The 12,758-nt window shown below is 40.0% G+C and overlaps 3 protein-coding genes across 3 annotated transcripts; all 3 read right to left on the bottom strand.

The window, feature by feature from the left end:
- Window positions 1-34: 34 nt before the first annotated feature.
- On the bottom strand, window positions 35-739 carry LOC111798602 (dirigent protein). Its single transcript, XM_023681852.2, has one exon. The coding sequence runs from the start codon at window positions 639-641 to the stop codon at window positions 75-77; it is 567 nt and encodes a 188-aa protein (XP_023537620.2). The 5' UTR covers window positions 642-739; the 3' UTR covers window positions 35-74.
- A 3,177-nt stretch (window positions 740-3,916) lies between these two features.
- Window positions 3,917-6,417, bottom strand: LOC111803910 (cation/H(+) antiporter 18-like). The gene is made up of 2 exons (XM_023688527.2): window positions 6,161-6,417; window positions 3,917-6,061 (listed from the first exon to the last, which is right to left on the bottom strand). Exons 1-2 carry the CDS (start codon window positions 6,359-6,361, stop codon window positions 3,947-3,949), a joined length of 2,316 nt encoding a protein of 771 aa, XP_023544295.2. The 5' UTR covers window positions 6,362-6,417; the 3' UTR covers window positions 3,917-3,946.
- Window positions 6,418-7,370: 953 nt separating this feature from the next.
- Window positions 7,371-10,891, bottom strand: LOC111791781 (cation/H(+) antiporter 18). The gene is made up of 4 exons (XM_023673258.2): window positions 10,792-10,891; window positions 10,505-10,707; window positions 8,801-10,350; window positions 7,371-8,445 (listed from the first exon to the last, which is right to left on the bottom strand). The coding sequence occupies exons 2-4, from the start codon at window positions 10,703-10,705 to the stop codon at window positions 7,776-7,778; spliced, it is 2,421 nt and encodes an 806-aa protein (XP_023529026.2). The 5' UTR covers window positions 10,706-10,707; window positions 10,792-10,891; the 3' UTR covers window positions 7,371-7,775.
- Window positions 10,892-12,758: the final 1,867 nt, after the last annotated feature.

The raw sequence follows: 12,758 nt of genomic DNA, 5'->3' as shown, positions 1-12,758 counted from the left end.
TTTTTTTTGAAAACTTGACGCAACAAAAACGACAAAACAGAAACTCGAAATCGACGGTTCTTAACAAATCAGCATCACCAGCATTCGTAGAGTTTAATATCCGCCCTAAGCCTAAAATAAACCTCTCCTTCAAACGAATCCGTGGACAGAGTCGCAATCCCTCTCGCCATGAAGAAATCCCCCGTCCCGCCGATCACCGACACATCTCTCGTCTTGTTCATCAGCGGATCCGCGCCCGCAAAGTTCAAGCTCCCTCTATGCTCCGTCGAGTTGAACACAAACGAGAATCCAAGCCACGCCGTGAAGATCTCCTTCCTATCGTAAATGTAGAACCCCTGCGCCCGCCCTACCGCCGGCGAGTGCAAGTTGTTATCCATCGTGATTGGATCGTCAAACACCACCATGTCGCCGAAGTGGTTCTGTCCGGCCAGAATCGTAGTGTTTCCCCACGCCGGTGCTCCGACGATGGCGGCAGTGGCGTTCTCCGCGTTTTCGCCGTTGTAGATAATGTCGTGGAAGTAAAACACCAGGTGGCGGCAGGGGCGGCGGGGGCGGTGGGAGCGGGATTTTGCGGCGGCGGAGAATGCGAATAAGAAGATGAGGAGGAAGAGGAGATTGGTAATCGGAGATTTGCGAGACATTGTGTTCGAAGATCTAGGGCACAGTTTTTCAAAATGGAGCAGATTCCGGTGGGTGTTATATAGGGGGAGAAGCAGAGAGGTAATATGTTGATTTCATTAATTATGCTTAGGTATAATTTGATATTAGCAAAGCCTAATTTTGATTAGTTTGACTCGTATGAATTATAAATTGAATTATTTATTTAGGTTGAAAATTGATTTAATAAATTAAGTTTAAAAGGAAAGACGTTGAACCACTCCTAAAGTGGTGAGGTTCATAAGTCTTTTCAAAGAATTAAAAAATAGAATGATAAACAAAGAAAAGGGTGAAAATGAAATTCAAAGCAAATTATTAACAAGAAATAATGTAATGGGGAAGTTGGTCACTTTATCTTATTTTATATGCACCAAATTGGTGGGTGAACAAAACCCACCAACTGTTTGTTATAGCTTTATTAATAGATTTGAAGTCAATTAAAAAAAAAAGTTTTAAGTGTTTAATTTGTGATCTTTCGAAAAATTTTATGATGTATGAAAACGATCGAAATGATTGCATGGTCGCAACGACCACTATAAATGGAGCTTTACTATTTTATTTGCCCGAGATGGACTTGATTGATGGTACTTAAAGTGTAAGATATAATTGCATGAGTAAAATATACTTTTGACCAGGATATACAACTCGTAACAGATTGACTTGATTGTAATAATTATATCAATGAACACAATGTGTCTTATCATGCATAATAATGCAACTTTAGATCTATAGTGGAGTAACCTATAAGTTATAAATGAAAATTGATTAATTAAAGTGTTTAATGAATTAATTTTGTGTTTGGAGCTTATAATTCGTAGGTTTATAAGGTCTCAACTCGTAACAATATTAAAAAGTATCAATTTAGTTGAAAAAAAATTAAATAAATATTTAATATATTATATGTATTAAATATAAAAGAAAAATATATATTTATTGTATTCATATCATATTAATGGAGATAATATTATTTAATTATAAACTAATATCATTCCTTAAATTGGTCGATGTGTAACTTTTATCATCCAACACCTCCTCTATTATTGTCCACTTTGATCATAAACTCTTGACTTTACTTTTGGGCTGACTCAAAAGGCCTGTACCAATGAAAATAATATTATTTGATTATAAACCTATAATTATTTCATAAATTAGCCAATGTAGGACTTTCATCATCCAACAAAGTCCCGACTAGATCGACCTCTAGACACCCAGTTTTGATCAAGCCAAACGTTGCTTTGATACCCGGTGTTTGGCCAATGAGATACAGATTGCAGCTTTTCAGCTCCTGCACTGTCTCCATTGCCAATGCAGCACTAACAACAAAAGCTCCAAACATAGCATGTATCCCAATAAAATCTGTGACAAATCCAGCAGTAAGGACGATAGCTAATATAGTGCATATGTAGATCTCACGTACCGGCATAACATATCAGCAACAACAAAGGTGCAGCCAGATAAAAGAACCCAAACTGCAGTTAGGGGAGATTTATTGGAACCAGATAATGCAATGCAAGAGCAAGGAGAATCCATGCAGCTATGTCGTTCACTGCTGCAGCAGACATAGCCATCCTGCCATCATCAATGGTTAGAAGTTTAAGCTCGGCAAGAATACGAGCTAGGACGGGAAATGCTGTTATTGAAGGTGCAATTCCCTTGAATATGAGAAATACAGAAGCATTTACACCTTTGGATATGGTTCTTTGGAGGACAAATGATGATCCAATTCCTAGAGCAAAGGGAAGGCTGATTCCAGTAACAGCAATGCCAAGGGCCTTCTTTCCAGTACGACGTATCGACTTTAGATCCAACTCAAGACCCACAAGAAAGAGGAAGAATAACAATCCACTGTGTTTGCTAAGGCATCTAACAATATGATAATATTGGATGGAAATATCGTATAACGAAAGTTCTTGTTACGTCCAAGAGCCGATGGACCAAGAAGTATTCCTCCCTAGCAACAAGAGGCAAGTCATAAGTGTAATCAATAGCAATTGAAATAAAGCAGCATTTTAATTCAACAATCTATCAGAGCTTTCTCTTAAAGTTTTAGAAAGCTCTTATAAAGAAAGTTTCGTTCTTCTTCCCAACGGACGTGGGATCTCACAATATATAGATGTAATAATATTTTAATCCAATAGACAAAAGTCATGAATCGAACACTTCTAGCCTCCAAAGAATGAACAGACTCACAATAATTTCTCCAATCACTCGTGGGTGTTTTAATGGCCTCAGAAGAAAAGCAAGGCCACGAGTAAGTATGAGTACCAAACATATGTGCAGAATGAGAAGAGGGAGAGCAAAATCAAGAGGATTATCGCCCTCGAAAATGGCATTTGATGTTGGCTTCATTGGAGATGGACATTTGGTCACTGCCGTAGTATTCAAAGCCATTCTGTCCCCCAAAAATTTACAAAGAACAGCTTACTTTAATCCCAGTTCCTAATCAAAATAGAATCTGCTGAGTCAAATTCTTCTACAGTCAGATTCGATCAAACTGAGGACCTAGAACTGTACATCCTAAATTTTGTTAGTATTAGACCTTGGAAAGAAAGGGGAAAAACAGAGACAAATCTCGTAGAGGAATCGCATATGTTCCGTCTCAAAGATCCATCAAGAGACTACATAATCTTGCAGCCGCACAAATGAAGAGTAGAATTGGAAACACAACAAAAATCCAGAACCAAACATCAGAAATCGATCAAACAAATAAACCCTACAAAGAATGTGTCGACGAAAAAAAAACAATCCAGATTCGAACAAAATTAGAAAGTGAAATCACAAGGAACAGAGAAGAAGATTGAATAACCATGAGCATTTCGGAACTAGAACGCAAGAGAAAAAGATCGAAACCAGACTTTCTTCCTTCTTCTTCTTCGGCTTGGTTTCTGCGCCTCAATAACATCGGAATAACAATCTTACGCCGCTGTTCTCTCAATCAAAACAACTCCCACGAAGCTAAGGATTAAAAGAAAATTAGATAAACGCCATTGAACTACCAGCCATGCAGTCTCCAAGTTCTACAAATTACCTACTCTTTTCAATGATCAAATTATATATATATATATATATATATATATATATAACTCATAATTATTTTTTAAAACAATGAATGTAAAAAATAAAAAAATAAAAAAAAATGCTAAATAGATAATTCACGTAACAAAAATTAGTTTTTATTTATTTTTTTTTTTTCCATTTTCACCATAAGTAGAGCCATTTTTCAATAAATTTTCCTTGAAATTATTCTAATACAAATTACTTTTTAATTAATTTTTTTTTTTTATAATATTCACTTTATTAAAGACATTTGCACCACCAGCACGGAAGCGGTTGTCGAAAACTGCGGCGACGCTAACAGTCGGCCAATTGGCCCAAGCTCCGAACCCTCGGAATAGTTCATATTGATACTCCTCACCACTTCACCCTCCGGCATCCTTCCGACCAGAATCAAATTGCATTTACTGAACTCCTTCATTGCTTCAATGGCGGAACACCCTTTGCTCACTTTCCTCTCTTCGTACTCAATTGACGCCAACGCCATATCGTCGGCGTCTAAAACGGCGGAGTCCTTGTTTATATAGACGGTGGCGGATTCTGACGTAAAATCGGGGATGAAACTGAATCGGATGACCTGCAAGCTGATTCCGGGATGCTCTGCCATTCTTTTCCCGAACGCCAGAGCTTCACGGTCATCACGACCGCCGAAAAAAAAGACGGCGATAGTGGAGCAGACGTTACTGGCGCAGACATGGGACCCACCGCCGAGTCCTCTATCGATCAAAATTCCGACAGAACAGGGCGATTGTTCCAGAACTTTTCGGTTTACTAACCGGTAATCGGTCCTCGTCGTTTCCAGAGATCCGTCCAATCTTTGGTGCTTGTGGAATGGGAGGATTATAATGGCGACCCTTTTTCTCTCTGCACTACTGCAGATATCTTCGTGCATGTCGGACAGAGCAGAAATGGCGGTCATCGGTCGGATTGAGACCCGGCTGAGCTGCCGGAATGCTTCGAAAGCGACAACAATCTGGCTCGAATCGGACCGAGCTTTATTCCAAAAGGGTACGCCGTTTTTTCGTGCTTTGTGAACCATAAGAATGGCAGAGGATCTCTCTGTTAGCTCCATTAAATGCAAAGCATAAACACAGAGACCTGCTTTCTTTTCTATTCCTCTTGAGGCCTCAATTAGGTTAATCATCGCCGGAATATTGTCGATGGAGTGGAAACAAGCCAAAATCCGGAGCTGGGAATCAGGATCTTCCCTTTCGAGTGTTCTGTACTCGTAATTGGATTTGCTCTGTTTTTTCTCCGGCTTGTAAACCGCCATAACAATTGGAGTTGTGATGAACGTTGTGAAGATCGCCATTAGAACCATAATCGAAAATGTCTGATCGTTCAGAACCTTTCTATCTTTGCCGATGTTTAGAACGATTAATTCGACTAGGCCTTTCGTGTTCATCAAAAACCCCAAAGCCAATGATTCTTGTAATGGAACTTCGCAGAACATGGCAACGGAAACAGTTCCGACGATTTTACCAAAACAGGCGTTGAAAATGACTAAAACAAGAAGACCCCATGATTGAGCTCCTTTAATTGTTGCCACGTTTGTTTTTAATCCGCTTGAAACGAAGTATAGTGGAAGAAAAAGACCAGAGACGAGATCTTCAACTTTCTCAACCAGAGCTCCGGCGAATGGGCCTTCTTTAGGAACCAGAACTCCTATGATGAAAGCTCCGAACAGGGCATGGATTCCGATCAAATCCGTGACGAACCCAGCAGCCAAAACAATCGACAAAGTGGCACAAATGTACAGTTCCTTCACCGGCTCACCCTCAGAGCACTGTTGCGACATCCACCGGAACACCGGCGGAAAGAAAAAGATACAAAACAGGACAAAACCAGAGCCAGACAAGAAAACCCAAAGGGAAACAAGAGGGGAGTTGCCAGTGCCGGAGAGTGCAATTGCCAACGCTAGAAGAATCCACGCCGCCACGTCATTGACAGCGGCCGCAGACATGGCCATGCGACCGACGTCAGTGGTCAAAAGCTTGAGCTCAGCCAAAATTCTCGCCAGAACGGGAAATGCAGTGATTGAAAGAGCGACACCCATGAAGACAAGGAAAGCGGCTTCATCGACACCTTTGGAAATGGTTGATCGGAGAATGATGGAGGTGCCGATGCCGATGATGAACGGGAGGGTGATTCCAGCTAAGGCAATGCACATTGCTCGTTTTCCGGTACGGCGGAGCGATTTGGGGTCCAACTCCAAGCCGACGAGAAAGAGGAAGAAGAGAAGACCCAAGTTGGCCAACGTATCCAATACGGTGAGGCTCTTCGCCGGAAAGAATGTGTTTAAGTAGTTCAAGTTCCGGCCAAACGCCGATGGACCCAGCAAGATTCCTCCCTTGCAAAAGAACAAAAAGTTTTACTCAAAAAGAACAATTCTTCGGATCCATAAGAATGTGAAGATGATAACAGAAGTTAGTTAGATAAAAGAACATACGACGATCTCAGCAATGACACGAGGCTGTCGAATTGGCCGGAGAAGAAAAGAGAGAGCACGAGTGAGAAGAACGACGAGACAAATCTGAAGGATGGCGAGAGGAAGCGCATAATTCAGAGGATTATCGCCTTGAAAAACACCATTTGAAGTGGCCTTCATGGGTGCCGGACATACGCCTGTAGCAGTGGCATTGGTAGCCATTATTGTCGATTCAACTTCTCACACTGAAAAAAAACAGAGTATTGCAGTCTTCTACTTCTCTCCGTCTCTCCACCTCTTTGCTAAGTTACGCTATTTTAATGGTGAAGAACAGGTATAATTATTTGTTTATCAGTTAAGTTCTAAGTTGTTTCTTACCTAATTAGTTTAATTGTACTATTATTCCTTATACAGGGTTTGATCATTTTTTTTTAAATAATTAAAAAAAATAACTTCATAACCAAACCCGACTTGATCCATAAACAAGGGTTAGATTTATTTGTGCTATGAACTCTGAGTGGCTCCAATCATTAACTCAATCAATCCAAACTAAAATTTTGAGTTTATCCAAAAAAAAATTTCTCCCTCAACCCAATCCAACCTAACACATATGCACAGACACAAATAATCCTAAAACGTTTGCAAGGTTATTTATGGAAAATTTATGTTTTAAGTTGTAATATTCCTTAAAAAGTTTGTAACTATCAACCTTTTAATGAGATTTTTTTTTTTTTTTTGGAAGTTTTCTATGAAAGTTAATTACTTTAAATTTTAAATCAAATTAAAATAATAACTAGGCCAAGTTAACAAAATCTTGTTCTCAAAAGTATCTTTGTAACACAAATCTAAATGATTTATTTATTGAACATCAAAAAAGGGTTGAAATATAATGTATTGTTATGTGTGACAATTGCACTCTCGCGATAGTGGAATGATGATTGTACAACACTTATTCTAACCTAGCAAACAAGTTAGTCGTGAAAAATTCGGACTTTGCGGACAACGTAGCGTATGCTCGAGTCTTGAGTTATGTTTAAGAAAAATATTTTGGAGAACGTGAGCGAGAAAATATGTCGAAAACAATTTGAAATAAAGCAATATTATAAGCTAAAAGTGATTAGGTAACAACGACGACTTTGATCATATATAATCTAGGTATGAAAAAGTGACAACTAGTTATATCCCCATGTAGTAGGGGGGCATTTTAGCCATAACAAATATAGACATAATTTTGGTGAAATGAAAGCAACATGAAATAGTAAAGCCCTATCTAAAATGAAAGCAAGTAGAAGGAGTTGGGAATGCAACATGTTCAGGATGTCCAACATTCGACTATAGACAACACGCTTTGGACAAGCATGACCATAGCACTGTGCATCCCTCGAGAAATCATTTTGATTTACAGAAGCACACAGCTTACAGGGGCAACCCTACTTCCTCCTCCCTCCTTTCAATTTGAACAAATACCATACATTTACGATAAAAAATTTCAATACGATCAGAGTATCTACTCCTTTCGATCACACTATGAGTCTTGTCTTCATAAATAGTTCTTCAACCATTCGTCGACCTCATATCATTTTCAAATGATAACGATACGACAGACAATGAAGAAAACGAGTATGTAACGACACGTTTACGCCTTAACCTCCTCAGGCAAAACCATTGCAGATGTGGAAAAAGAAGACAAGGGACCACGAAACTGTTGAATCACCAACAGGGATGCTGATGTGAGGAGTTCTGGCGATGTGAACAAGCTCCCAATTGGCCCCAACTCAGGACATTCCACACTCTTCAAATGAAAGCTCTCCACTACTCGCCCTTCTGGCATTCGACCCACCAATATCAAATGGCATCTACCAAACTCCCTCATTACATCAATGGCGTCGCAGCTATTGCTCACAACCCTCTCTTCATACTTAATCGACTTCTCCTCTGTTTTCTTCATCTTCAACTCCGACAGTACCCTCTCATCTATGCTTGCTGAAACATCATTTGTGTCGTATTTGTTAATGTCAACCACAATGGATTCTACCACCATGTCGGGGCTTGGAAGGAAGCGGATAACGTTTAGCGTTATTCCGGGATGTTCGGCCATTCTCCGACCGTAGGCTAGTGCTTCACGGTCGTCACGGCCGCCGAAGAAGAAGATGGTTATGGTGGAAGAGACGTTGCTAGCGCTGATGTGAGACCCACCTCCAAATCCTCGGTCGACCAAGATCCCAACAGAGCAAGGTGGTTGTTCGAGAACTTTTTGATTGACCCATTGGAAATCGCCTCGTGTTGTCTCCAAACATCCATCATACCTACAATTTACCATCAATTAGCTCGATAATGTTAAGAATTGTTGGGAGAGAATTAAGAGAATGATCATGAATTTATAAGTAACGAATACATCTCTATTAGTACGAGACCTCTTGAAAAAACCGAAAACAAAACCATGAGAGTTTACACTCAAAGTAGACAATATCGTACCATTATGGAAATTTATTTGTGGTTCCTAACATAGCATCAGAATCATGCCCTTAATTCGAAAGTGTAGTCAAGAGTGACTTAAGTGGTTCGAAGACTTAAGAGAAAGGAGTTGAACCTCAATTAAGCGTAGGTTATTCGGGTACTCTATTGTGTGTTTTGTATGAATGAAATGAGAACAACACTAACCTTTGGTGTTTGTGGAATGGGAGGATGATAATGGCTGCTCGTTTCCGCTCGGCGCTGTTGCAGACATCTTCATGAATGCTAGATAGTGGAGATATGGCCGTCATTGGACGTATAGACACCCGACTAAGCTGCCCAAAATCCTCAAAAGCCACCACGATTTGGTCCGAATCCGCCTTCCCCCCTTTATTCCAGAACGGAAGCTGATTCTTCCGAGCTCGGTGGACCATAAAAATGGCCGACGACCTCTCCGTCAGCTCCATCAAATGCATAGCATAAACGCAAACCCGGCGCCCAACCCATTCTTTTCCTTCCGCCCCACGAGACGCCTCAATCAAGTTTAAAACCGAAGGAATGTTGGTAACAGAGTGAAAACAAGCCAAAATCCGCAGCTCTGAATTGGGATCCTCACGCTCAATTGTTCTGTTTATGTATTCAGATTTGCTTTTTCTCTTTGCCGGTTTGTAAACCGCCATCACGATTGGGGTTGTGATGAAGGTCGTGATGATAGCCATTAGAACGAGAATTGCAAAAGTTTGATCGTTCAGAACTTTTCTGTCTTTCCCGATGTTGAGGACGATTAATTCCACGAGCCCTTTCGTGTTCATCAAGAATCCCAAAGCGATTGATTCTTGGAATGGCATTTTGCAGAAGAGTGCGACGGCGATGGTGCCCAGGACTTTCCCCAAACAAGCGGTGAAAACAACGAGAACGAGGAGACCCCACGATTGGGCGCCTTTGATGGTGGCGATGTTGGTTTTCAATCCGCTAGAAACGAAATAAAGAGGGAGGAAGAGACCAGAGACCAGACCTTCGACTTTCTCGACGAGCGCGCCGGCCAGTGGGCCGTCTTTCGGTACAAGAACGCCTACAACGAAGGCGCCAAAGAGGGCGTGTATTCCGATTAAATCGGTGAAGAATCCAGCGGCGAGGACGATGGATAAGGTAGCGCAAATATAGAGTTCGCTGATGGGTTCGCCGTCGGAGCAGCGACTGGACATCCACCGGAAAATGGGCGGCAGAGTGAAGAAGCAGAACAGGACAAAAGCAAACCCAAAGAGGAAGACCCAGAGGGAGACGAGAGGGGAGCGGCCAGTACCGGAGAGGGCGATGGCGAGAGCGAGGAAGATCCAGGCGGCGACATCGTTGACAGCGGCGGCGGACATAGCCATACGGCCGACGTTAGTGTTTAAAAGCTTGAGCTCGGCCAGAATACGGGCCAGAACAGGGAAGGCAGTGATGGAGAGAGCTACGCCCATGAAGATAAGGAAGGGAGGGGCATGGACGCCTTGGGAGATGGTGGAACGGAGGACAAAGGAGGTGCCGATGCCGAGGAGGAAGGGGAGGGTGATTCCGGCGAGGGCGATGCCCATGGCGGCCTTTCCGGTATGGCGGAGGGACTTGGGATCCAGCTCGAGCCCAACTAGAAATAAGAAGAAGAGCAGACCCAGATTGGCCAACGTGTCCAACATTGTTAGGCTTCTCTCCGGGAACACTGCGTGTAGAAATTCATGGCTCCGACCCACCGCTGATGGTCCCAGCAATATTCCGCCCTAACGTCAACCATAATAAACGCATATCATTTCTTAGCATACCACAAATTGTTTAATATTTTTCATTTATTATTAGACACATGCAACAATTCATACTTTTTTTTTTAATAGCTCCACAATTTTAGATATCTCCTTAAAATTTCATTAAACTTACAACGATCTCTGCAACGACACGAGGTTGTCTGAGTGGTCGGAAAAGCAAACCAAGAACACGAGTGAGAATGACTACCAAACATATTTGAAGAATCGCCAAAGGAAGAGCGAAATCAAGCGGATTGTCGCCCTGAAATACTCCATTTGATGTTGCTTTCATCTCTGACGGACAGTTTATGGCTACGGTCGTATTCGCCTCCATTCCTAATAACACGATGCAATGCCATTTTAAATTCACTTTACATAGAAAATAAATAAAATAAAGTAAAAATATAATGAAGTAGTCACCTGAATTTGGGTTTATTGAGATACAAATATTTGTATCTCAAAAGGCTAAATTTCTTAAAGAAATGGGAAATAGATGGGATGAAGAATTTTGCACTACCACACCTCCCTTTTATATCCAAATGCCTTGTTGGAGTACAAGGGTTTTTTGGTCATTTGGTAATACCAATTTTTTTTTTTTTTTTTAAATATTGATAGCCATTTCATCTTATAAATATTTTACCTATATGATAAGTACCATTTTTTTTATAATAATAATAATTATTATTATTATATTTTTACAATTTTTCATTATATATATATATATATTAGATTAGTTATTTATCAAAGTATAGTTCTGATATGTTCTCTCGAGTAAGCTATGGGACATTGGATCCGACTCTAAGTATTATTAAATTAAAAAAATATATTATTCATTTAAGAAGAGTATTAGATTTGTACGGTTCTTATTGCATCATTAAACACAAAATTTATAATAATTTCTCCTACAAATTAAATTAGCACACATTGTAAAATCAAGTGGATGATGGCACTCCACGTCATATTTTAATAACCTATTAAAGATTTGACTATATTATAAAAAACTGTTATTAGTATTATTTATTATAAAATTAGTTTACTAATGTATCTTTTACACGTGAATTAAATGTCGAGATTAAGGTAAATTATAGAGAAATTTTGAAATTAAATAGATAGTAGTAATTTTTCATTATAAAATTATAATTATGATTGGACTTGTGAAAAAATAAATAATTTTATTTAAATAATTTTGAGAATGTTTTAAATAAAATCAAATGAAAATAATTTTAAATTAATCATTATGACATTAATTTAAAATTTGGAAAGTAAAAATGCACCGACCTTAAACGTGACAATAACGATAAATGTGTTTAATTTGTAAATTTATTTGGCTGGAGAAAGAACATGATCTAAATCGAACCGAACAGAGACACAGCAGGTCATGGGATTACAAGACACATGCCTCTAACCTTAGCCTCGACCTTAGCTCCTTGTGGAGTTTCAAGGAAAGGGATTTGGGCATCGTCCTAACATATACATAGGAAAGCATCTAATTAAGAGACGTATTCAAGCCCATGGAGTTAAAGTTGCTTTAACAACATGCATTGTTCTACCATATCGGGAATATCTAAGAATATGTTAAATAGTTTTCTAGGCTGGTGCTAGATGCTCGTGATATGTTCGAAAAAGGCAAGGTCTTTATTTTGTGAAGAGGCTAAAGTTGCGGACGAAATCCAAATTATGCGAACGACGAGCACCCGGAGCGTACCAGGGTCTTTTTCCGTGAAAGGAAGTGAAATTGATATTGAAAAGGAGTGTTATAGAAGAGAGTGAGCACCACAAGTTGGGATGGGTTGGGCATCCTCCAATGTCAACTGCACTGTTGTTTCTGCTTCAACTGTTCATGTTTGCTAATGACGCCTGCCCTCACTACTTCTCCAGTGTCTTTTGTAAGTAACGATAACGTCCCCAAACTTTAGGGCCATTCATGGGTCAAGCTGGATTGTCACTAACAATGTTGTGCTTTTTTTTTTTTTTTTTTTTGTTAAGGTTGGGTCACCTCCTAAATATGGAAACCCTATTTCCACAGGAAATTAGGGTAGTTCGTGGGGAATAAGATTTTATATCGTTAGGGACGACCCTCCACTTGTCTTCACAATAATATAATATTGTTCATTTTAAACGTAAGTTTTTATTGCTTTACGTTCGATTTTAGTTGCACTCTCAACATCTATGGTATATTGTGTAACAACCCAAGTCCACCTCTAAACAAATATTGTTCGCTTTGGTTCGTTACATATCGTTGTCAACCTCACGGTTTTAAAATGTGTCTGTAAGGGAAGGTTTCCACGCCCTTATAAGAATGTTTCGTTCCCATTTCCAACCAATGTGAGATCTCACAATCTACCCCCTTGAGGACTTAGCGTCCTCACTAGCACACTGCCCGGTGA

This window comes from Cucurbita pepo, chromosome 1, assembly GCF_057944985.1.
Source record: "Cucurbita pepo subsp. pepo isolate OVF chromosome 1, ASM5794498v1, whole genome shotgun sequence".
Lineage (NCBI taxonomy): Eukaryota > Viridiplantae > Streptophyta > Magnoliopsida > Cucurbitales > Cucurbitaceae > Cucurbita > Cucurbita pepo.
Note: the sequence above shows the minus strand (reverse complement) of the source record. Positions and strands in the feature narration are given on the sequence as shown.